Here is a 22882-nt window from a genome sequence, read left to right on the forward strand (position 1 = left end):
GAGACCACACTTTCAGTCTGTTCTCCTGGATTATTGTTAAGGCCCCTGAAGCAATAATGAAACCAGTCCAAAACAATACAAGCCATGTTCTTTTTCAGTAAAAGGGGCAATTGGGTGAAGCAACAGTTGTTGAGACAATGAATGCACCCAAACAACAGACTGAGGTCCCTGCAGCACGCAAACCGTCTCTGGTGTCATTTCCTCATCATAATGGTGTGCGTATTTATTTATTGCTCCCTACCGATGGCGGCAGGGGGTGGTGAGGTGGGGGAACATATTGTGAAAGGCTTCCTCTCTCTTGATGAGTGCTGAGGAAAAGGTCACAGCACTGCTGGTGAGTGTGACAGATGTGTGTCTATGCGTTACGGTGGGCTGGGGAGGCTGTTAAAATATATTTTCGCACCACACACACATTTTTTTTTTGTTGCACATTGAGCACTCCTGACCCTCACTCTCTCCAACCATAGCGTGAGATCGGTGTTGGTGTTGTTGCAGTATTACTTGTCTCTGAGCTGAGAAGAGCAATGCATCAAATCTGAATATAAAGCAGGTCTGTCTAATCCTCAAACCATCTTCTGTTCTGAAACAAACTGACAACCACCACAACAACATGTAAATCAACTGCTGATTGTGTGCTCTGACAGAATAGAGTTACAATCAGGAACATAATCAGGAAGTATTTTTGTACTCTCATATACTGTGTAGGCTAACCCAAATGTTCCACTTGCTACTTTTCTTAAGTCATATTTCCACTATAAATCGTCCATGGATATTCTTTTAAATTGAGTTGTACAAATGGCTGTTTCAAGCATTGGAGATTTGCTGATAAATAAATGGGAGTTTAGTTTATTTTGATTCCTAACTGGGCCATGGCAGAGGTTATATTCAGGAAACAGCCTTTTTAACAAATTATTATTTATATTTTACACCGGTCCCAATCTAATTAAACATTGCATCCCCTACGATGGCTTTTTCCCAGGCAGGTGTATGAGCAATAAAAAACATATGTCTACGAAGGTTTTTGGGTTAAACATTTCCCGACTGTTAATGCTAAATAGACACTTTAAAATGGGAATCAGTAGTTTAAAGTGAGTTCTCATTGTCAATGTGCTTAAGAGTCTCGTTATTCAAAACGCATACAGTACCAGTCAAAAGTTTGGACACACCTACTCATTCCAGGATTTTTCTTTGTTTTTACTATTTTCTACATTGTAGAGTGGTGGTGAAGACATCGGAACTATGAAATAACACATATGGAATCATGTGTTAACCAAAAAAAGTGTTAAACAAATCTAAATATATTTGAGATTCTTGAAAGTAGCAATCCTTTGCCTTGATGACAGCTTTGCACACTCTTTGCATTCTCTCAACCAGCTTCATGCGGTAGTCACCTGGAATGCATTTCAATGAACAGGTGTGCCTTGTTAAAAGTTCATTTGTGGAATTTCTTTCTTTCTTAATGTGTTTGACCCCAATTAGTTGTCTTGTGACAAGGTAGGGATGGCACACAGAAGATAGCCCTATATTGTAAAATACCAAGTCAATATTATGGCAAGAACTGATCAAATAAGCAAAGAGAAAAGGCAGTCCATCATAACACACTGCCCCTACTCGGATGGTATCGCGCCGTCCCAACCTTCGCTCTCTCTCCCCCGCTACTCTCTCCTCTTCCATCCTATCATCTCTTCCCTCTGCTCAAACCTTCTCCAACCTATCTCCTGATTCTGCCTCCTCAACCCTCCTCTCCTCCCTTTCTGCATCCTTTGACTCTCTATGTCCCCTATCTTCCAGGCCGGCTCGGTCCTCCCCTCCCTCTCCGTGGCTCGACGACTCATTGCGAGCTCACAGAACAGGGCTCCGGGCAGCCGAGCGGAAATGGAGGAAAACTCGCCTCCCTGCGGACCTGGCATCCTTTCGCTCCCTCCTCTCTACATTTTCCTCCTCTGTCTCTGCTGCTAAAGCCACTTTCTACCACTCTAAATTCCAAGCATCTGCCTCTAACCCTAGGAAGCTCTTTGCCACCTTCTCCTCCCTCCTGAATCCTCCTCCCCCTCCCCCCCCTCCTCCCTCTCTGCAGATGACTTCGTCAACCATTTTGAAAAGAACGTTGACGACATCCGATCCTCGTTTGCTAAGTCAAACGACACCGCTGGTTCTGCTCACACTGCCCTACCCTGTGCTCTGACCTCTTTCTCCCCTCTCTCTCCAGATGAAATCTTGCGTCTTGTGACGGCCGGCCGCCCAACAACCTGCCCGCTCGACCCTATCCCCTCCTCTCTTCTCCAGACCATTTCCGGAGACCTTCTCCCTTACCTCACCTCGCTCATCAACTCATCCCTGACCGCTGGCTACGTCCCTTCCGTCTTCAAGAGAGCGAGAGTTGCACCCTTCTGAAAAAACCTACACTCGATCCCTCCGATGTCAACAACTACAGACCAGTATCCCTTCTTTCTTTTCTCTCCAAAACTCTTGAACGTGCCGTCCTTGGCCAGCTCTCCCGCTATCTCTCAGAATGACCTTCTTGATCCAAATCAGTCAGGTTTCAAGACTAGTCATTCAACTGAGACTGCTCTTCTCTGTATCACGGAGGCGCTCCGCACTGCTAAAGCTAACTCTCTCCTCTGCTCTCATCCTTCTAGACCTATCGGCTGCCTTCGATACTGTGAACCATCAGATCCTCCTCTCCACCCTCTCCGAGTTGGGCATCTCCGGGCGGCCCACGCTTGATTGCGTCCTACCTGACAGGTCGCTCCTACCAGGTGGCGTGGCGAGAATCTGTCTCCTCACCACGCGCTCTCACCACTGGTGTCCCCAGGGCTCTGTTCTAGGCCCTCTCCTATTCTCGCTATACACCAAGTCACTTGGCTCTGTCATAACCTCACATGGTCTCTCCTATCATTGCTATGCAGACGACACACAATTCATCTTCTCCTTTCCCCTTCTGATGACCAGGTGGCGAATCGCATCTCTGCATGTCTGGCAGACATATCAGTGTGGATGACGGATCACCACCTCAAGCTGAACCTCGGCAAGACGGAGCTGCTCTTCCTCCCGGGGAAGGACTGCCCGTTCCATGATCTCGCCATCACGGTTGACAACTCCATTGTGTCCTCCTCCCAGAGCGCTAAGAACCTTGGCGTGATCCTGGACAACACCCTGTCGTTCTCAACTAACATCAAGGCGGTGGCCCGTTCCTGTAGGTTCATGCTCTACAACATCCGCAGAGTACGACCCTGCCTCACACAGGAAGCGGGCGCAGGTCCTAATCCAGGCACTTGTCATCTCCCCGTCTGGATTACTGCAACTCGCTGTTGGCTGGGCTCCCTGCCTGTGCCATTAAACCCCTACAACTCATCCAGAACGCCGCAGCCCGTCTGGTGTTCAACCTTCCCAAGTTCTCTCACGTCACCCCGCTCCTCCGCTCTCTCCACTGGCTTCCAGTTGAAGCTCGCATCCGCTACAAGACCATGGTGCTTGCCTACGGAGCTGTGAGGGGAACGGCACCTCAGTACCTCCAGGCTCTGATCAGGCCCTACACCCAAACAAGGGCACTGCGTTCATCCACCTCTGGCCTGCTCGCCTCCCTACCACTGAGGAAGTACAGTTCCCGCTCAGCCCAGTCAAAACTGTTCGCTGCTCTGGCTCCCCAATGGTGGAACACACTCCCTCACGACGCCAGGACAGCGGAGTCAATCACCACCTTCCGGAGACACCTGAAACCCCAGCTCTTTAAGGAATACCTAGGATAGGATAAAGTAATCCTTCTCACCCCCCCCCCCCTTAAAAGATTTAGATGCACTATTGTAAAGTGGCTGTTCCACTGGATGTCATAAGGTGAATGCACCAATTTGTAAGTCGCTCTGGATAAGAGCGTCTGCTAAATGACTTAAATGTAATGTAAATGTTTAAAAAATAAAGTAATCTCTGTTTCTGTACAAATCTGAGGGATGGGCCTGGAGAAATGTAACCACTCTCAAATTCATAGACAGAGCTATGGATGCCAGGACTGACCATCCATGATATTAAAATAATAGATATAACCATGTTTTGCAGCTATATAGTTTATATTTACTTTGTTTACAAACACTGGAGTTAAACAAGCTTGTATTTTGGGTTCTGATGGGGTATGGCAGTTGGACTAAGCTCATGAGGCATTTATAAGTTATATTCTTCAAGAATCAATGGGTACATATAATTAATTTATAATTCCAAACATGGATGTAGCAACTGCAGATTGCCCCTTTAACCTAAATACATAAAACAACTCATAAGTTCTGCGCACACAGGTCAACTGCACTCCATCAAAATGCATGGCTTAGTGTGGCCATTCTACCAGATCTCAGTTAAAAAACCTTAACTAAAAGCCATAATCAATCACACCATGATGCCTGTGAATTTGGAATAAGCCAAAGACAACAGTCTTCTGGCGCTCCATAAAGTACACATTTGGATCCATGTAACCAAAACAACGAAGTTCACAGTGTGAAAACAAAAAGAAACATGGTAAACATGCTTTCTGGTTGAACAGAAATACTCATATTTAGTACTTGTTCCAGGACATGGATTACCTCTGTTTTGTTTGAACAAATCCCTAATTTGACTAAGTCCATAATTTGCTCACCTCTGGTTAGATATGATGAACTGCAGACCAACAAAAAGCAAAGGGCCAGGGTATTAGCCCAATGACAGAGTCTGTTTAGCAGGAAATACCTACAGATCTGATATGTTGACTGCAGCTCCCTTATAATGTCGCAGACCTCTGTTAATATATGTCTTCTCTGGAGATGTTTTTATACCCGCGTGGGAACGGGAGAGGGAAGCTCATAGAGAACCAATCGAGAGGCTTATCTATCTATTTGTTGACTCACTTGACTTTGCAAAGAAAGTGATAGATTGGAGTAGCAATGGATTATATTTGCTTTGTACAGTACTCACTGTGTCCATTTCCTCAAAGGCAGCAGAAGGGTAAACTGAACCAAAATACAGTGAAAACAATTTGAGGGGTTTCATAAAACTGCTGTATCATCTAATGACGCCGATCTTATTATCTCTGTCTGTCCTGAGGACAGGCCATTTGCAGCAGTGAGTTGTCTGATCTGCACAGCATCGATTGAGCTCATAATTCTTGCTCAGGCTGCCAGGGCATCCATGCCCTGCAACAAGGATCAAAAGCTAATATCCACGCTTAACAAGCCCTGCTGCTAAGAATCATTCAGAGGGCAGGAGCCATCAAATATCATAGGTAATAAGTGAAACACATACACACACACAATCTTAAATATAAAAACAAGCACATACAGTTGAGCTATTTTTGTACAGCTGTGTCAGCAAAGAAATCTATGTCATGAGGGCTTAGGCTGAATAAATAACATGCTCCAAGAAGGTTCTTTTCAGGCTGTTCTTAGGCTGACAAGCCTAACCATAATTAAACAAGTTCCAGACAGAAATTAAACCGAAAAGACACCGTGCCAACCCACTGAACATTAACAGATTTGCTCTCACAATATGTAGTATACAAAGCTGTGAATAAAGTGTAGTGAATATAGGGGACCCACCTCGGCCATCTTGCTTGATGTTGTGGAGCAGATCAGAGTAGTTGACTGGTCCAGTGTTCTCCTCAAACACCAGGTCCACCGAGGTGATGTTGTTCAAGTGCAGCTCTGTGTAGAGGCCCTCCACAGCGAAGTAGCACGGTCGGTCGTCCTTCTTGTTGTCACTGAACATGAGCAGCACCTGCTCCTTCCACTCAAAGTGCTTGCAGATATGGAGGCCGAACTTGCCCAGCTTCTTGTGCGTGGGGCCCGTGTTGGTGATGGACGGGTACATGTTGATTCCGTTGAAGCCCACGGCTGGGGCGCCCGCCGTTACCATGGGGATGTCCCAGTGGGTGGTGAAGAGGCCCACTGGGGAGGAGGTGTAGTCACAGCCCGGCCCAATGAAAGCCCAGGGGTCGTGGGCGAACTTGAGGTCAACAGCCATGAGTGGGGCGATGGACTCAGAGCAGATGCCCTCCTCGTTCTCGCTGTTTTCAAACACGTAACCCAGGTGGTGGCCAGGGAGGAGCGCTGGGTCAGTGTTGATGTTGTCAATGGCTCGTTCCAGAGCCGGACCCACACGGGGCCAGGCCCAGGGGTAGGCAGTGTTTCTCTGTGGTAGGATGATGGCCAGCGTGATGTTCCGGTGCTGCCGATGGTCCCGGTGCTCTCTGGGGCGTCGGTGTGAATCATGGTGCCGGGAGGACCTGCCAGACTGGACCCACTGGAGACAGGCACCCAGCAGCAGAAGAAAAACCAGCAACAGTTTCTCTCCCTGCATCCTCATCCTGTTAGGCTGTTGAATAATGTCCTTGTGAATTATTTATCCTGTTGAGCTTAAGAGGGAGACATAGGGAGACTATTGTACACACACACACACAAAAGGCTCAGTTTGGAGTCTCTTCATGTCTGTTCAACTCTGTTCAAAGAGCTGTTTTTCTTCGTTGCAGCTGAATTCCCTCAAACTATTTTTCTTCATGTCACGTTTGATTGGCCTTTGCACTACCATGTTATAGAACATATATGAGAGGGTGACTCCCTTATACAAGACTGGAGTTACTGAGTTACTGGGCAGTTCTGTCCCCTCAAATCAGATTTATACTCAGGAGTTTAGAATATAAACGGAATAATTAACCATGCATCAAAGAATGTCAACGTGTGTGACAAAATACTTGTCACAGCTCCCTTTAGTAAGTTATGGTGGAGGTGAACTTTCCTAGACAACTACATGGTTGTTAATTGCCTCTATCAAACTGGTAGACCATTAAGCTTGCACCTGACAGGATATGCAGTGATTTAATTGTTTAACTGCACTCGTTGAGATTTGTTTGGCATCAAAGCCCGGTACACCAACAAATACCTAAACAATGGAGCAATAATCGAAAGTGCTTTGCATGGCATTTTCAAATGCATGTATGCAAGATAGAGCGGTGTTCAGTCTGAGGGCAATTACTTTTATTCATTTGAAGCTATAGGCTAACGTTACATCTTGTTTATAAAGTATTTTATTAAAAACAAAAACAATTGAGTCATAGGGCGCTTAGGGTTATGATAAACTCATGTCTGAAATCAGATAAAGGATTTTTCTAATAGATAACAAACATTTAGAACTTCTAAATGTATACATAACAAAACCTTAAAACGTTATAAGGAGGGTATACCTGTTTGTTTGTTTTCCAGCTAACGTTATTAGCCTTATATTAGGCCTAAAGATTTGTTCTCACATCATAGCTTAACGTTACACTCAAAAGTCATTTTGGAGTACATGTGGTGCACTGTCTGGCTGTTGGCGATATAATTTAACATGGATTAAAATGTGTTGCAGCTGCAAAAACATATTTGACATTTTCCTAAATACAATACAATTACCTGAAATTGAGTTTACTCCCTCCATGTCAAGCTCCGGTTTATGCCGACGTCTTGGCATCTGTGACTGTCAGTGACTGAGGTGAAATACCAGCTCGAGCTGTGTGTGGGCAGAGGAGCTGATGGGTAAGCGAAACCCGCGAAAAGGCAACGCGTGGTTCACAAAAGCGGGGGATATCGGCCCAAAAAAACGTCAATGAAGTTTTTCCTTTTAGTGCGCACAAAGAAACCAGAATAAAATAAATAGGAGAATCAACCGAATGAATGCACAGCCACAGTCAGTAATTTGAGAGGTACTAGCTCCCACCTCTTATTACCAAAGAAAACAGACTGGACAAAGTTGGCGTTGGCTTTCCTGATTCAATTATTTTAGGCTAAGCAAAGACAGTCCTTGATTATTTGCTGTTTGCTGTGTCAGACAAAGTAGCATATCTCTGCAGAAAATGTGCCTGTTGTTTCATAGTTGTAGAATGAGAACATTTTGCCTCAATTAGAAAATATTCCAGGGAAAGTCTAGCAAAGTACCAGCACTGCTCAGCACCTTTAGCTGTGTTCCAGGTCCACAACTCAGGGAAGCTGATTCTATGCCTGCATGGGTCAGCTGTTGAACTCCAGGGTCAGGAAATCACACGGCATCAGGTAAAGAACACGAGATGACAACTGCCGTCACACACCAAGAAAATCCTCTACAGCCACAGGTCAAAGAAACACGCACACACACACTCTGCCTCCTTTCGTCTGGTCTGAGGGTGTGTCCGGATCCTCACGCAGCTGTATATCCATGTGTCTGTGTGTGTACGTTTGGTTTCATGCCAGTATCCCCTGTACTCTGTATATTTCAGTGTTACGCTGGATAGCTTGAGGCTATCCATATGAGGCAGCCTTGGCCAGTCGGAGTAGAGACTGACTGCCTGGCGCTGGAACAGTGTGTATGTGCTTGTATGAAAGTGTTTGTGTTCACCTCGTGGCGGCGTCTTACTCATTCATGCACAGGGGTAGGCTTTCGTTTCCACTGGAGTGGGAGGGAAGGAGAGAGAATGCGAGAAATGAGGAGTGGATCTATACAAATATTTATTCTCAAGCAATTAGCACAATGGTAAATAATTCTACCACAGATGAGCTGTATTTAAAAGCATGTCCAACAGTCTATGTTGAGGGAAATGTTACCAGTTGTTGAGTGCATGCATTTTTCTCATAAAATATCGGGGTTTGAACATGTATATCAGGTTACACACACACAGTAGGTTTACATGGACAGTAATAATACTATATTGAACTGATTATGGCAGTAGGCAGATTATGCAATAGTAATTTAAACACATTACTCTGTTTATCTTAATCGGCGTAAAGTCAAAACCTAAGCATATACCAATAAAAACACCAGCAATCTTTCGAATTATGTAGGCCTAAACACCGACGTTCCAGATGTGTATTTGATCTGCGGATGTGCTAGCACCAACCGAGAGAGCCTCTCTCTTTGAAATGAGTTCGAAACAACTGAATGTATGCGTTTAGTAGTTTTCACAAACAAACGTTATATGCCCGAACTAAGAATAAAAAATGCTTTCCAAAAATAGCAGTCACAATGGTAGAACATTTATTTTGATTGCCGATCTTCTGCATTTATCAGTGTCATCAGGTAGCCTGGTTTCAGATGTGCCCATGTAAATAGGAATCGTTCTTCTTGCAAAGCATATAGGTTAATTAACCTAACGTTTTAATCGAACTGTTATATTAATCGGACAATCCACAATAATGTCATTATTGTGTGCAGGTAACCATACTCATATAGTGAGCGAATATTTTTTTCTGATTCAATTGTTTGTGACATGTGAAGGCAATGGTCAGGGCCGCCAACTACTGCATTTGGGGCCACGGGCAACGACCTCCAGGGGCCCACAGAGAGGGTCAGGAAATCAGATAACTTTTCTGTTTTAAAGCACTTTTTCTGTAATTCTACCCCGTTGCCATGAGGCAGGGGGGAAATTAGCTGTTTTACAGCTCATCTTATGCTTTTGTTTACATTTTGCCTTTAGGCTGAGGCAAAATGTTGCAATTTTAAAGCTAATTTCCTGCAATGCTACACATTTTTCAATCATATGCTATCTGGGGGCCACTGACACTGGAGGCTGGGCCCCCCGGGGTACGTGCTCTGCACACCCGTTCAGTAATCCGGCCCTGATCTTTGGAGGCATGATCTATTTGTGGTCAAACTGCCACTGAGCTGAATCCCTTACTTTGGGATCATTACGGCTATTAGCTTTAAAACTGAAACATGTTCTCTCAGCCTAGCAGGTTAAGACATTGGGCCAGTCGCTGGTTCCAATCCCTGAGCCAGTAAAGTGGTGCTGTTCTGCCCTTGAGCAAGGCAGTTAACTGCTCCATGGGTGCCGATGAAGTGGATGTCGATTAAGAACGCCCCTCGCACCTCTCTGATTCAGATGGGTTGGGTTAAATGCAGAAGACACATTTCGGTTAAATGCATTCACTTGTGCAACTAACTACCTATCCCCCTTTCCCTATTTTGTGCATGTCAAGTCATAACTCTCACTCGTGTAAAATGTATGATTGTCATATCTTTTCAAAAATGCTTTCCACCCATCTTCATTATGTCAAGAATCGTTGCTTTGTGACTGTCTGACAACCTACTGCCATTTCTTCATCATCAGGCATATGTAATAGCAGAGAGACATTTCTTGAGACTTGGTGTGGGAAGATTTTAATAGTCATTGCCTTCCGATATTATATTTAAAATAAAGCTAGGGCACCATACATTATAAGCAAGCTGTGTAGGTGAAGCAAAATGCTTGAGTGAAAAATGCATTCTGTACATTTCCATGTGAATGCCATGAACATTGTGGCCCCCTTAATCCTTCCTCTGTTCCCTGAAGAGCTGTAGAATCTCAATTTTTATCCGCAACAATTCAGTTTGTTGGAAACACCATTGGTGGGAAAATGTGCATATTTTCTTTATGCAGATTTTGGAATATTTGCATGAAAATCTGTCACCAATTGGATGGAAACCTAGCTATGTATACACACTATTTCATTTTCATCTATGGTTAATACTGTTGATTTTCATCACAATTTTTATCAACCTGTATTATATTTCCTTCCTCAGTTTTGCTAAAACAGTCCATGAAAGGGAGGGGTAAGTAGTGGGGAGGGAGGTCCATCCATTAGTGGGTTAACAAAGTGTGAGAGTCTGTCATGTCAGCTTCCTCTCTGGTGACCTCTAGCCCTGCACCCCTCTCAAGTACAGATTACTGCACCACTCCTCAGGGCTCCATGCTAAGCAAAACTAAGTGTGGCTTTGGCAGTTATTAATGTACTGTTGTTTCCAGTATTGGGCTATTTTAGGATAAATATGAGTACCCCCCAGTACAGCCAAGATATATATAGGATATATGTCATTAATTAGATGTATATAAATTACCATATCAGTAAAGATGTCATGTTACAATAGTTATGGGTGGCTGTTTTCCAGAATATCACCACATAAGAACCTCATATAAAGTGAATTTTGTGCAGCATGAACAGATCACTTGGTTGGCAAAATGAACATGGCATTGGGACAGCAGTATACCCTGCTGCAAATTAGGTTTCTGTTATGTCTCACTGTTGTTCCCATGAGATGCTGACTGGGAGGGAAGAAGAAAGTTCCTGAGTGAAAGAACAACTCAGTTTACTTAATCTGAGTCAGCATACTTACGTACTATTGTGTGTACAGATGAACGTGGTACATTCAGGCATTTGGAAATTGCTACCAAGGATGAACCAGACTTGTGGGAGGTCAATTTATTTTCTGAGGTCTTGTCTGATTTCTTTTGATTTTCCCATGATGTCAAGCAAAGAGGCACTGAGTTTGAAGGTAGGCCTTGAAATACATCCACAGGTACACCTCCGATTGACTCAAAGGATGTCAATTAGCCTATCGGAAGCTTCTAAAGCCATGACATAATTTTCTGGAATTTTCCAAGCTGTTTAAAGGCACAGTCATGTTAGTGTTTGTAAACTTCTGACCCACTGGAATAGTGATAAAGTGAATTATAAGTGAAATAATCTGTAAATAATTGCTGGGAAAATTACTTGTGTCATGGCACAAAGTAGATGTCCTAACCGACACGCCAAAACTATAGTTTGAGTGTTTGAAAAATGAGCTTCAGCCTATGTGTATGTTAACTTCAACTGTATATTTTTTGCTATTCACAATTATCATTTGGCTGACCAACTACCGTCATCCAAAATCCATGACAGTCACAGGCCTACACACACCTCTCGTCAAATACCAGCTCCAAAATGTAAAATGGGTTTAGAGGCTGTGAATTATAATTGTTTTGCCTCCAGTCATTTTACTTTTTTCTATTATCAGAATGGCTCTGCTACAGCATAGCAACGGGATAGCCTCTGCTGAAGGACAAATTCTCTCATGCAGATTTAATTACATTGTCCTCAGTCACTGAATTCCAAAGACATAAATTGCTTAATTACATGTGTGGAAATTGGCTTATATGGACAGGGATAAATTGAAACGTTTCTTACAGAAATATGGAAATCATATGCATACCCATGGTAGCTATTAAAAGGGAACAGTTGAGATTATGTGGACATTAATTGACTAAAAGGACAACAGTTCACCTGACAAGACAATCCAAACATTAGTTGATTTTATGTGCATTTTACATTTACTGTACTTTGCCACTTTTGTTGGTAAGGAAATCTAAAAATACACTGGATACATTCAGTAACATAAGAACATTCTTGGAAAATTTGGGGTAGGTGCAACATAAGACTAATATGGGTTTGAGTGAGAGGACTAACTGGTGTCTCCAACTGGCCACACCTCTACAAAGTGTGCACAGTTCCTAAGTAATTTCAATGCACTTATGACTAAAAGACGAGTCTTCAACTATAAGGTGATTTGAGTCTCCTCGCTCTGCCATTGAGGAACTAGAGCAAGAACACTTGTTTGGAACACAGCCCTGCATCCCTGCCTTTACACAATCAAAAAACAGCCCATTATAAATCACAATCTGGGTCAGGTGGGTATAATTTGAAAGCTTGTTCCATTGCCAACATGACTAGCAAAAAGATAAAATATGATCTTACAGTGCTAGGCTTTCTCAAAACAATTCAAAGCAGGTCATAATTGGTGAGCATAGAATGGAGTCATGAGTGCATTCAGATGTGTGGTAGACTGTAAATCTTCACAATACAACAAACATAGTCTCATTCTGTTCAGTACAACCCTGAGTATAACACCATAACATCTAGTAACTGTACATCAAACAGTGATTATAAACGTTGACACTATATTACAAGTTTCATATGGTAATGTGAAGTACCCATTTGTACTCACCGGTGTTTGGCTTGCTTGTATTACATCAAAGTTGTATTTATTACCCTCATCGTCTCATCTTTGAAATACAGAGTACCGGTAATCCTAATTTACAGCAAAAAAATATATAATTTTAAAGATGCCCAATTAGGGGGAGGGATGGGGCACCTTGTCCTACGTGGTGCAAGTTCAGAACAGCTGTGTCAAAACCAATACGGAGCTGTGAAGCGCAGAGCCAGAGCTCTGATCTCATGTATAGCATGTTACAGTACAGAGGTCCAATTTAGATACTTGTCCAAATCTGCCATTTTCAACCAGTATACAGCTAGACAGATACTGCAAATCAACAACCCAATGAAAAGCTAACCATTGTTAAGGTCCAAGAGCCAATTATTAACAATTTGTACCACTGACGAGAAAAAAAACTTTTGAAAACAATAGCAAGCACTTTTGTTATTGACACAACAGCATTTTTTTCTCAGAATGGTTGGAACACTCGGAAGGATGCAAAAGTTTAAACCTCTGCCATCTGAGGACAAGTACTCCAATACCACAGTTGCAACATTCCATTTGAAGGGGGATGTGGTTAGTCAGCTGGAGAATCAACAATAACTACGGCATGTTTATTCAGCTTTATTATTCAAGAAAAGGTTAACACATTGAAAAAGCTCTGTTCACTGTGCGGGGCAGAATAAATCCTTGAGTTTAAGGGCCAATAGCATAGTATTTTGTGCACTTATATCAAACAAAATATATGATATTCTATCAGCCATGGCTCGATCAAGAGCTCCGTCTAGCCAGAGAAAACCTCAATAAGCCAGCCGTGGGTTTTAATTGCCGAGCGCTAGCAGCCTACCCCCTCCCTTCACAGCTCCTCTAACGATTATGACTGTTTCCAGGTCTGCCGTCAAAAGACTCCGTAATTGGGTTCATTGATTAAAGCCCAGTTATTACTGACAACACCACCGCTTTATGTAATAGTCCAGATTACATTATAAACAGACACGTCTCCACTGGCTGCTCAGTAACTTCAGACACCAAACTGACATGATCTATCCATTTCTGACAGTGAGAAACTGTACACTGGAGCGACATCAATTGGGAGTGGACCATAGAAATCAGAATTTTCAATAAAAGTTTTTTTTAATCAAAATCTTTGCCATACAATAAGCCAAGAGAAAATAGTTCAATTTCTGTTTAGACTCGATATAAACCAAAACATAAAAAACATTAGAAGCCACACCTTGTGTCCCTAGTATCAGGGTTGTCTGAAAACAAAACAAGCCCTTAAACTAGGCGCGTGTAGGAGACAGTACAAAAAGAAAAAAGAAATCCCCATCCCTCAGAATGGAACCATTCAAAACAGTTGAATGACAAACTGAAAAAGTCTGTCACCACAATCACTCTTTAGTGTCCATGACCTCTTTAGCATCCATGCTCTCCATTTCTGCATCATCATCATCATCATCATCCACCTCCAATTCCACCTCCGGCATCTTCTCATACGCCTTCTCAGAAGGCTTCACTGTCACTCCATCCCACGTGGATGTCTCCACCACTAGATCTGACCAGAGAGGACAGAACAGGTAAACGCGTGTGGGGGAGAAAGTTCAATCACTAATAAAAGTGCTGTAAATGCCTCAAGTTCAGGTGAGTTGACTTACGGCTAGCGTCTCCATCCAGACCCAGAATCTTCATGTAGCCGCCATGAGACAGCAACCTCACCAGGGTCTGAGCAGTGAGGCACACCATGTCCTGGACAGAGCAAATATTATGTCATCATCTTGGTATGGTGAAGAAGACACTGAAAATGTATTGTTTGATACACTAGTATTATAAATTAGGCCACGACTACTGTCTTGCGGACTACGGTTTAGACAAGCTAAAAAAAATGGAATTCAAACAGAATAATTCAAGGTTACATTCAGAAAGTTCAGGTTTACACTCTTACAAGATAAGCGCTTAAGTGCTGAGCCAGTAACCGAAAGGTTGCTGGTTTGAATCCCTGAGCAGACTACCTGAAAAATCTGTCAATGTGCCCTTGAGTAAGGCACTTAACCCGAATTGCTCCTGTTAAGTCACTCTGGATAAGAACATCTGCTAAATGACCAAAAATGTAATGGAGAGAGGCCAGCAGGCAAGTACCTGTTGCTCCAGGTTCATGACAGTGAATACACGGTAGTGTCCATTCTCACAGGGGTCTGCAATTCCAGCTGAACCAGGCAAGAAAAGCCCCGATGACAGCATCTGCAAGCTTCGCCTGAAGGCCACATTGAGGGCTAGCGGCTGTCTGCTGGGGTTGTTCATGACTGCAGAGTGACCCTGGACAGAGAGCGAGAGAAACTGAAAATCTTCACTACAGAAAAACTGACTATTCAGGCAGCGTCTTGTGCCAGTACACATGTTGACGATTTCGTTTCAACGCTAAAATAGCAGGGCCGGCCATTTCTTCTGCCTCGTAAATTAAAGTGCATTTTGCGTGGGTAATAAAAGACACCTAGAGACCCTTGAGTACGTGTCCAACTGCTGAGCAGACCAAAACCTCTGCTCTAAATTAAGCTCGTCAGGAGCATGCCCACTACATGAGGTTTAGGAAATAAGAATTAGGCCAAGACTGAAGTCTAATGAGCACATTAACATACGGGAGTGCTTTATTACACCTCTTCAGGTTAAACAATCTTTCCAACGACAACAACTAGTTTGCTTAAATAGGGTCAGGACAGACATACACTCAATTTATGTTGTATGCAGACAGTTGTGCATGGGGCTCACCAGTAAGTCCAACATCCAGGGGGTAAGGGGTTCAAACCCTGGGAAGCGGATCCTCAGGTCCTTCAGCAAACGGACCAGGACCTTCACCCTGATAGGGCAGAACCAGACCACACACACAAATTGACATGTTTGGATAGGTATATTTAACATCAACAACATTTCCATTCTCTATTCAATCCAAAATTGACCGTTAAAAAATAAACCACTGATGAAGCCATAGGTGGGTGGGAGTTCGCATTGGCAGCTCACGTGGAGTGGGAGGCATTTTCTTCAAACCAGCGAGCGTGGCGAACAGCAGCCAGGGAGTTCTGCAGGAGCTTCATATCGACTGTAGAGAAGGGAGACAGACAGAATCACTCAATATGTCTGGCTAAACCTAATGACATTGATGTTTTAGTCCCTCGTGTCAGCTATAACAGCAATATTTCAACGACTGGCTTCTTCGATCAGCGGATACACAGTAGAAGTGAAAGTTTAACAGCGAAACCATCTCCATATCTCTGGTTGCCTCCATCCACCCTTCAACCCCCCCATCCATTGTAAGAGTGCGACTGTTAATCCTTGCTATACGTACTGTGCACATCAGGCTCCAGCTTTCGCATGTTGTGGGGCACGGTGGCAATGAGGATCTTCACAGTGGCGTCAGCCGAACTGATCTCAAAGCCCGTCTCGTTGGGCAGCATGGAGAGTACTGGGGAAACATATTCAAACACATACTGTAGATTATATTGGTAATCTCAGAAAACCAGACCTAAAATCGTGCATAATTACACCAGATACTTGATTAGGTTCTAAGACCGATGAGAACGTAAAGAAAAGTGATGTGCATTACCTTCCGAAGGGTCCTGTGTGCGTAGGGTCTCCACCACCTTGGTTCCCAGAGCGGTCACTGTCTCCACTGGGAGAAACAGACATATTAGTGGTCAGTTGACCATGTTCCATCCACTACCCCCATTTCCTCTGAGTAGTGATCATCACGTAATAGTGACATTAGAAATGCATTTAGGTAAAAACTTACCAGAAGGCAATATCTTCAGAATAACAGCAAGGTCTGCAACATTGTGTCCTGTTGTCATAGTGCCTTTCTTGTAGGAGCCTACCTGTCTCATTTCCTCAATTTCCTAGAGTTAGAAAAGTTTGAAAACAATTTGTCACATTCAACTCAACTAACTGGTTTGAAATACCCTCATCCCTGCATTTGAAGATTCACCAAACTGTATTTCTCTGGCGAGATGAAATCTGACACTGTAGTACGTACCACTTCATCAGCCCCAGCTGAAACGATGAAGTTGTCAATGACGTTGGTAATTTTGGTGACCAGTGACAAGATGGATGACTAGAAGAAAGAGAGAAAAGGTAAAACTACTGTCTGACGGCAGTTCTAACGTGCTAGTTCTAACTGGAGTCATCTTGGACTCTGGTTCAAAATGGTTTAAGAAACACTGGTCTATGAAGCAGACAGCTGGAGTGAAGTAACACATTGGGCGCCACTAAACTATGGAGTAGGCTGCCACCAAGTGTCTGAAATCAAACTGCCATAAACACACAACTTGTTGAGCACTTGAAATCCACATTACTGCCACAACAGTTCTTGCCCGAGAACATTGCAGACATGCCAGATCTTACAACGTATTAGGTATTTGTAATGGGAAATTATCCTAACTATTTTCCTGTATTTGAGTTACTGTGGATATGGATTGATAAATAAAAACGTTTATTACCCAACTAGGCAAGTCAGTTAAGAACAAATTCTTATTTACAATGACGGCCTACCAAAAGGCCTCCTGCGGAGACGGGGAATGGGATTAAAAATTAATTAAATACAAATAAGACAAAACCCATCACGACAAGCTAAATGGCATATATTAAGAGACAACACTACATAAAGGGAGACATAAGACATCATAGCATGGCAGCAACACAACATGCCAAACATTATTTGGCACAGACAACAGCACAAAGGGCAAGAAAGTAGTGCAAAGCAGCCACAACTGTCAGTAAGTGTCCATGATTGAGTATTTGAATGAAGAGATTGAGATAAAACTGTCCAGTTTGATCGATTGTTGCAGCTCGTTCCAGTTGCTCGCTGCAGCGAACTGAAAAGATGAGCGATCCAGGGATGTGTGTGCTTTGGGGACCTTTAACAGAATGTGACTGGCAGAACGGGTGTTGTGTGTGGAGGGGAAGGGCTGCAGTAGATAGTAACATGATTGTATCTGTGGGGAGATCCAGCCAGAATCACTCCCTTGGGGAAGGGAAAAAGGAATTAACCATGAATGTTTAAGTACCATATTTAATGAAGCAGTTTGGTGCCTGTTTATCATTATCTGATGTAACTATGTACTGATGATCTTACCTTTGATCTGTATCGAATGTCTGCCAAGTGTTGAATGTTGTGGATTTAGTTTACTGACAGTAGCTAGGCTTCCATCCAATTGGTGACAAATTTTCATGTGAATGTTCTAAAATCAGCATAAAAACTAAATCCATTTTCTCACCAGAGATGTGTTTCAATCAAATTACAGTGTGCTCAATGACGTAGAGCACATAACTGTAGTGGTTAAATTCCCATGTACTAAACACAAGAATACAAGTTAAATGGGTTTCTATCACGTTCTCAACTCGACTTTTGGTTTGGTAAGAAATGTTGTGTTATACAGCAAATCTCTTGTCTTGGCAAGTGCACTCTAGCCAACAGCTCAGATACAGTGCAGGTAGGCTACCTACATGATTAAAGAGATTATTTTAGTTTGTTAAAATGACAGTCAAACATTGATCACCATGTCATCAGAATAACACCCTCAAAATGTATTGGAAAGGAACATCAAGCTCATCACCATGCACTGGACTTCCTGACGGGCCGCCCCCAGTTGGTAAGAGTAGGCAACAATACATCTGCCACGCTGGTCCTTAACACTGGAGCCCCTCGGGAGTGTGTACTTAGTCTCCTCCTGTATTCCCTGTTCACCCACGACTGCGTGGTCAAACATGACTCCAACACCAACATTAAGTTGGCTGACGACACAGAAGTGGTAGGCCTGATCATCGACAACGATGAGACGGCCTATAGGGAGGTCAGAGAACTGGCAGTGTGGTGCAAGAACAACAACCTCTCCCTCATTGTGAGCAAGAGAAAGGAGATGATCGTGGACTATAGGAAAAGGCGGCCGAACAAGCCCCCATTAACATCAATGGGGTTGTAGTGGAGTGTCGAGAGTTAAGTTCATTGGTTTCCACAGCACCAACAAACTATCATGGTCCAAATATACCAAGACAGTCGTGAAGAAGGCACGACAAAACCTCCCCCCTCGGTAGACTGAAAAGATTTGGCATGGGCCCTCAGATCCTCAAAAGGTTCTACAGCTGCACCATAGAGAGCATCCTGACCGGTTGCATCACCGCCTGGTATGGCAACTGCTCGGCATATGACCGTATGGTGCTACAGAGAGTAGTGCGAACGGCCCAGTACATCACTGGGGCCAAGCTTCCTGCCATCCAGGACCTATATAATAGGCGTTGTCAGATGAAAGGCCATAAAATTGTCAGAGACTCCAGTCACCCAAGTTATAGACTGTTCTCTCTGCTACCGCACTGCAAGCGGTACCGGAGCGCTTAGTCAAGGCTCCTCAACAGCTTCTACCCCAAGCCATTACACTGCGGAACAATTCATAAGAATCCCCTTGTTTGTTTGTTATATCTGCAGTCACTTCGCCCCCAGTTACAGATTACCTCATCTAGACTGTACCCCTGCACATTGACTGACCCTGTATATAGCGTAGTTATTGTTATGTTACTTTTATTATAACTTTTTATTTTCGTCTACTTGGTAAATATTTTCTTCTTCTTGAACTGCACTGTTGATTAAGGGCTAGTAAGTAAGCATTTCACAGTCAAGTCTACATTTGTTGTATTCGGCGCATGTGGCAAATGAAGTTTGATTTGATTTAACCACCCTGTAAAGTTCATAACATATTTCATCTGTAGCTAAATAAAGCATGTTTTCCCAAGGCGTAGTGAGAGGACCACACAATATCATTTCGTGACTCCCAGTTTACTTTGATATGATGGTGGTTATATAAATAGTTGTGAATAAAAGGCATTTCCACCACCATCTCACACTTAATTCTATCGACACAAAAAGATCCCACCATGTCTAGCGTATTTTGTTTTTTCGACATTTAGAAAGGTAACAAATTTGCTGTTTCCATCAGACATGTCGTGACATTTATCCCTCATGTAATTTACTTGCATAAAAAGGTTGGATGGAGACCTGGTTACTGTGTTATTCTGTAGCAGCAGGGGTGTATTCATTACGACAATTCTGTTGCAAAATGTTTAGCAACAGAAACCATTTAATCCAAAACAGAAAACAAGTTTCTATTTGACAAATTCAAGTAGGTACCTCCCCATTTCGTTCCATTTGTTTCTTAACAACATAAATGGATATTATTCCCAGCTTATATTACAGACACAGAACTAAATAGGGCACTTGCTGCTGTAGTGTCTCATCAGACCACCTCACTTGAATTACTCCAGTTGTAAGGTCTGCTGCATGTGAACATGTTTAAAATAGTTAATGGTCATGTGTGCACGTGTGTGTTTAGTCACCGACCTGTTCAACTGAGGTGGGGCCAAGGTCCTGGTTCCTCTTCAGTAGGGCCTCACTGAAGGCTGTCTCATCGGGGGCAGGCTTCAGACGAGGGAAGGCTATTTCACACTGATGGGGAAATTGATATTTATTAACACAATGGTACAAATATAATCTCAGTCATGTTGTATTATGTAAGTAGCAACATATTCCCATCAATCATCTCTAGTAGAAGGAAACTATGCATCAAAAGAGTGCTGTGAAGCAGGGTCTTGAGAAGAAATGTGGAAGCTCAAGGATGGAAATATTAACCATAACTTGTGTTCAAAACATCAACATGTAATTTATTTGAAACTGAACAAGAATACTCACCACGTAGAGGTCAAAGGGGATGTGAGGGACAAATGGGCGAAATCTACAAACGGACAGGGCAATTTCACAGATTTTATAAATGCATTTGAATTTCAATGCATTTCCTGAGTTGGTTTGAGTTTAAATATAATTTACCTCAAACATTACTAAGGGCGCACACTTTGCAATGTTCAGTGTGGTGCTCAGAAGGTGCTTACCCTGGCACAGGTCCTCCCCCCCGAACCCCAAAACGGCCACCACGGCCTCGACCCCTCTCGCCTCTGGCAAATGAACACATTCATTAACTTGATTCAAAGTATTGAACACAAAGCAACAATAAACGACGTTCAAAGTGATGTATTAATAAACAAGTAAGGGGCGTGCTCTAGCACAATAGCTAGCTAGCGAGTTCCCTGAACTCTGTATACAACACGAGGTAACGTTACGCTTACGACGCTAACGTTAGCTAGCTAGAACACCTCGAGCGAAGTTTTAACTAGTGTTTAAGCGTGGTGAAATGCGTTTGGTAATTTATTATTGAAAGCCATCTAAATCACATACGTGTAAATATATGTACTTTACCTCATTATGTGAGACGTTGTGGAAACTTCCTTGAAATCGATATGGAAAATGTGCACTTCTGCTGCTAGGAGTGTTCGAACCGGCTGCGTTGGCTTGTTAGTGGGTGTGGATTCTTCTTCTTCTTTTTTGAGGTTTAATGGCAGACTACAACCTACTGTGTATTGCCGCCACCTACTGTTAGAGGTAGTGAAACAAAAAATGCATATTGCGGGAAAGCTGGGGGGGGCGACATCATACAAAATACAGTAACTAAATGAAAAACATTCCCAGTCCTTCAGTCACAGTTCAAATAACATCCCTACAAGGGCATGTGAGGTCGACAGGATTCCTAGTAATGCCTAAAATCCATTATTTCTTCAACGTCACTCCTTTCTTCCCCTCTTCTCACCACCTCCGTAGAGGAGTCATGTTGGACAGCCCTTATTCTTGCCACCTCTTGTCTCCTTCACACGAAAAGAGCACTTCAGGAATTCAGGCCCATGTTCACCACCATAATTGCAGCATATATGCTCTGTTGGCATACAATACTTCTCTCATCTATACACACTTGACCAAATAAATTTGCATTTATCACACTGCATGGGTTTGGGCATTTACAGGGTATCTCACAAATACACATGAGAAGGGAGAAACTCTTCTTCAAAAAACAATAGAATGGATAGAGTGGGCTTCCTCACTCTATCAACCACGTGGGTCAGATGGTGAGCACCAACCACTTGATCCAATTATTCACATATATCCTTTGCTTCTAGCACCACCCCAGACATATCACCCCCCTTGATAGGCACCCCGCTCCAAAGATCCACAACCTAAAATCCAATATCTTATTGAAGCGCAGAGTATGCTCTGTCTGTTGATAGACAGAAAACCAAAAGAGATCCACTTCTTGTTACGCTCACCTTCTCCAACGCATCCACTATTTTCAGACTTAAAATGATTCCCCCAGGTAACTCCATCAATTCAAAAACCCTCACTCTCACCCCAAAAAATATCAGAACTAGGCTTGGATTTACCAACTTCAACTACCACTTTACTTCACTTATTTCCTTTCATATTCACCACTGATTCCAATCCTTCTCATCTCCACTCGATAACGTCACATTTACATTACAAAAGGTACATCTCAATAGGGCTCCAGATAAGTCATGAAAGCACAAGTGATAGCACTTATTTTTTCAACAAATCAATACATTAAGAGCATGGGGAAACATAAATATATATATAAATAACATAGAAAGGATAATTGGGCTAGGGGGTACAATATCACATATATTTAATTGTCTTAAAATATAGTTCAATTTCTTTTTGTAGGGTAAGAAAATGTGGTGTTTTGTTTGTAAATTTGAAATTTGTGAATATGAAATTTGGCCAAAAATAATGAAATCAATTACATAACATTTTTCTAGTTATTTCTATCATAGGTAAAGAATCCAAGCAGTACATCTCTCCACAATAGTGTAACATCTTCATAAATGTGTTCAGTTATAAATCTACTGATGTCTTGCCACAGTTTCATTACATGAATACAATGAAGAAGATGCAACACCGTTTCTGGGTGGTCATTACAAGGTACAATTTGAGTTGATCTTTTTCTTAAACTTCATCATATAGTGGTTGGCAGGATAATATTTATGAATAATTTTAAAGGAAACTTCCTTAATTTTGTTAACAAGTAGAGATATGTGTGTGGCAACATCCAAACTTTTTTCCAACAGATATTAGCAATAAAACCGTTCCAATAAGGCATTACTTAAGGTACAACATCCTGCTGGAACAAGGTTCGTATCGGTATGTTGTTGAATGGACCAAAGGAGAAACAAATCTTTCTTACTAATGAGTCAACAGGGTTAA

General features: G+C 42.7%; 2 protein-coding genes across 2 annotated transcripts in view; both read right to left on the reverse strand.

The window, feature by feature from the left end:
* LOC118367575 (atrial natriuretic peptide receptor 1-like) overlaps positions 1-8333 on the reverse strand; it is an 81598-nt gene extending 73265 nt beyond the window's left edge. Inside the window, exons 1-2 of the mRNA XM_052494429.1 lie at positions 7404-8333; positions 5556-6330 (exon numbers count right to left, since the gene is read on the reverse strand). Of these exons, the coding sequence (XP_052350389.1) occupies positions 5556-6321 (766 nt within the window). The 5' untranslated portion in view covers positions 6322-6330; positions 7404-8333. The remainder of the gene's footprint in view (positions 1-5555; positions 6331-7403) is intronic.
* Positions 8334-13355: 5022 nt separating this feature from the next.
* Positions 13356-21184, reverse strand: LOC118367587 (interleukin enhancer-binding factor 2 homolog). The gene is made up of 13 exons (XM_035751177.2): positions 21032-21184; positions 20668-20730; positions 20471-20513; positions 20123-20227; positions 16769-16846; positions 16529-16631; positions 16343-16408; positions 16085-16201; positions 15760-15838; positions 15511-15598; positions 14884-15060; positions 14403-14493; positions 13356-14302 (listed from the first exon to the last, which is right to left on the reverse strand). The coding sequence occupies exons 1-13, from the start codon at positions 21034-21036 to the stop codon at positions 14139-14141; spliced, it is 1179 nt and encodes a 392-aa protein (XP_035607070.1). The 5' UTR covers positions 21037-21184; the 3' UTR covers positions 13356-14138.
* Between the last annotated feature and the right edge of the window lie 1698 nt (positions 21185-22882).

The sequence above is a fragment of the Oncorhynchus keta genome, chromosome 34 (assembly GCF_023373465.1).
Source record: "Oncorhynchus keta strain PuntledgeMale-10-30-2019 chromosome 34, Oket_V2, whole genome shotgun sequence".
In the NCBI taxonomy this organism is placed as follows: domain Eukaryota; kingdom Metazoa; phylum Chordata; class Actinopteri; order Salmoniformes; family Salmonidae; genus Oncorhynchus; species Oncorhynchus keta.

Coding starts and splice junctions, on each gene's coding strand:
- LOC118367587 (XM_035751177.2), bottom strand. Junction 16,847..20,122: donor GCCCCACCTCAGTTGAACAG/GTCGGTGACTAA, acceptor TCTTTCTTCTAG/TCATCCATCTTGTCACTGGT. Junction 14,303..14,402: donor TCTGGATGGAGACGCTAGCC/GTAAGTCAACTC, acceptor CTCTCTGGTCAG/ATCTAGTGGTGGAGACATCC.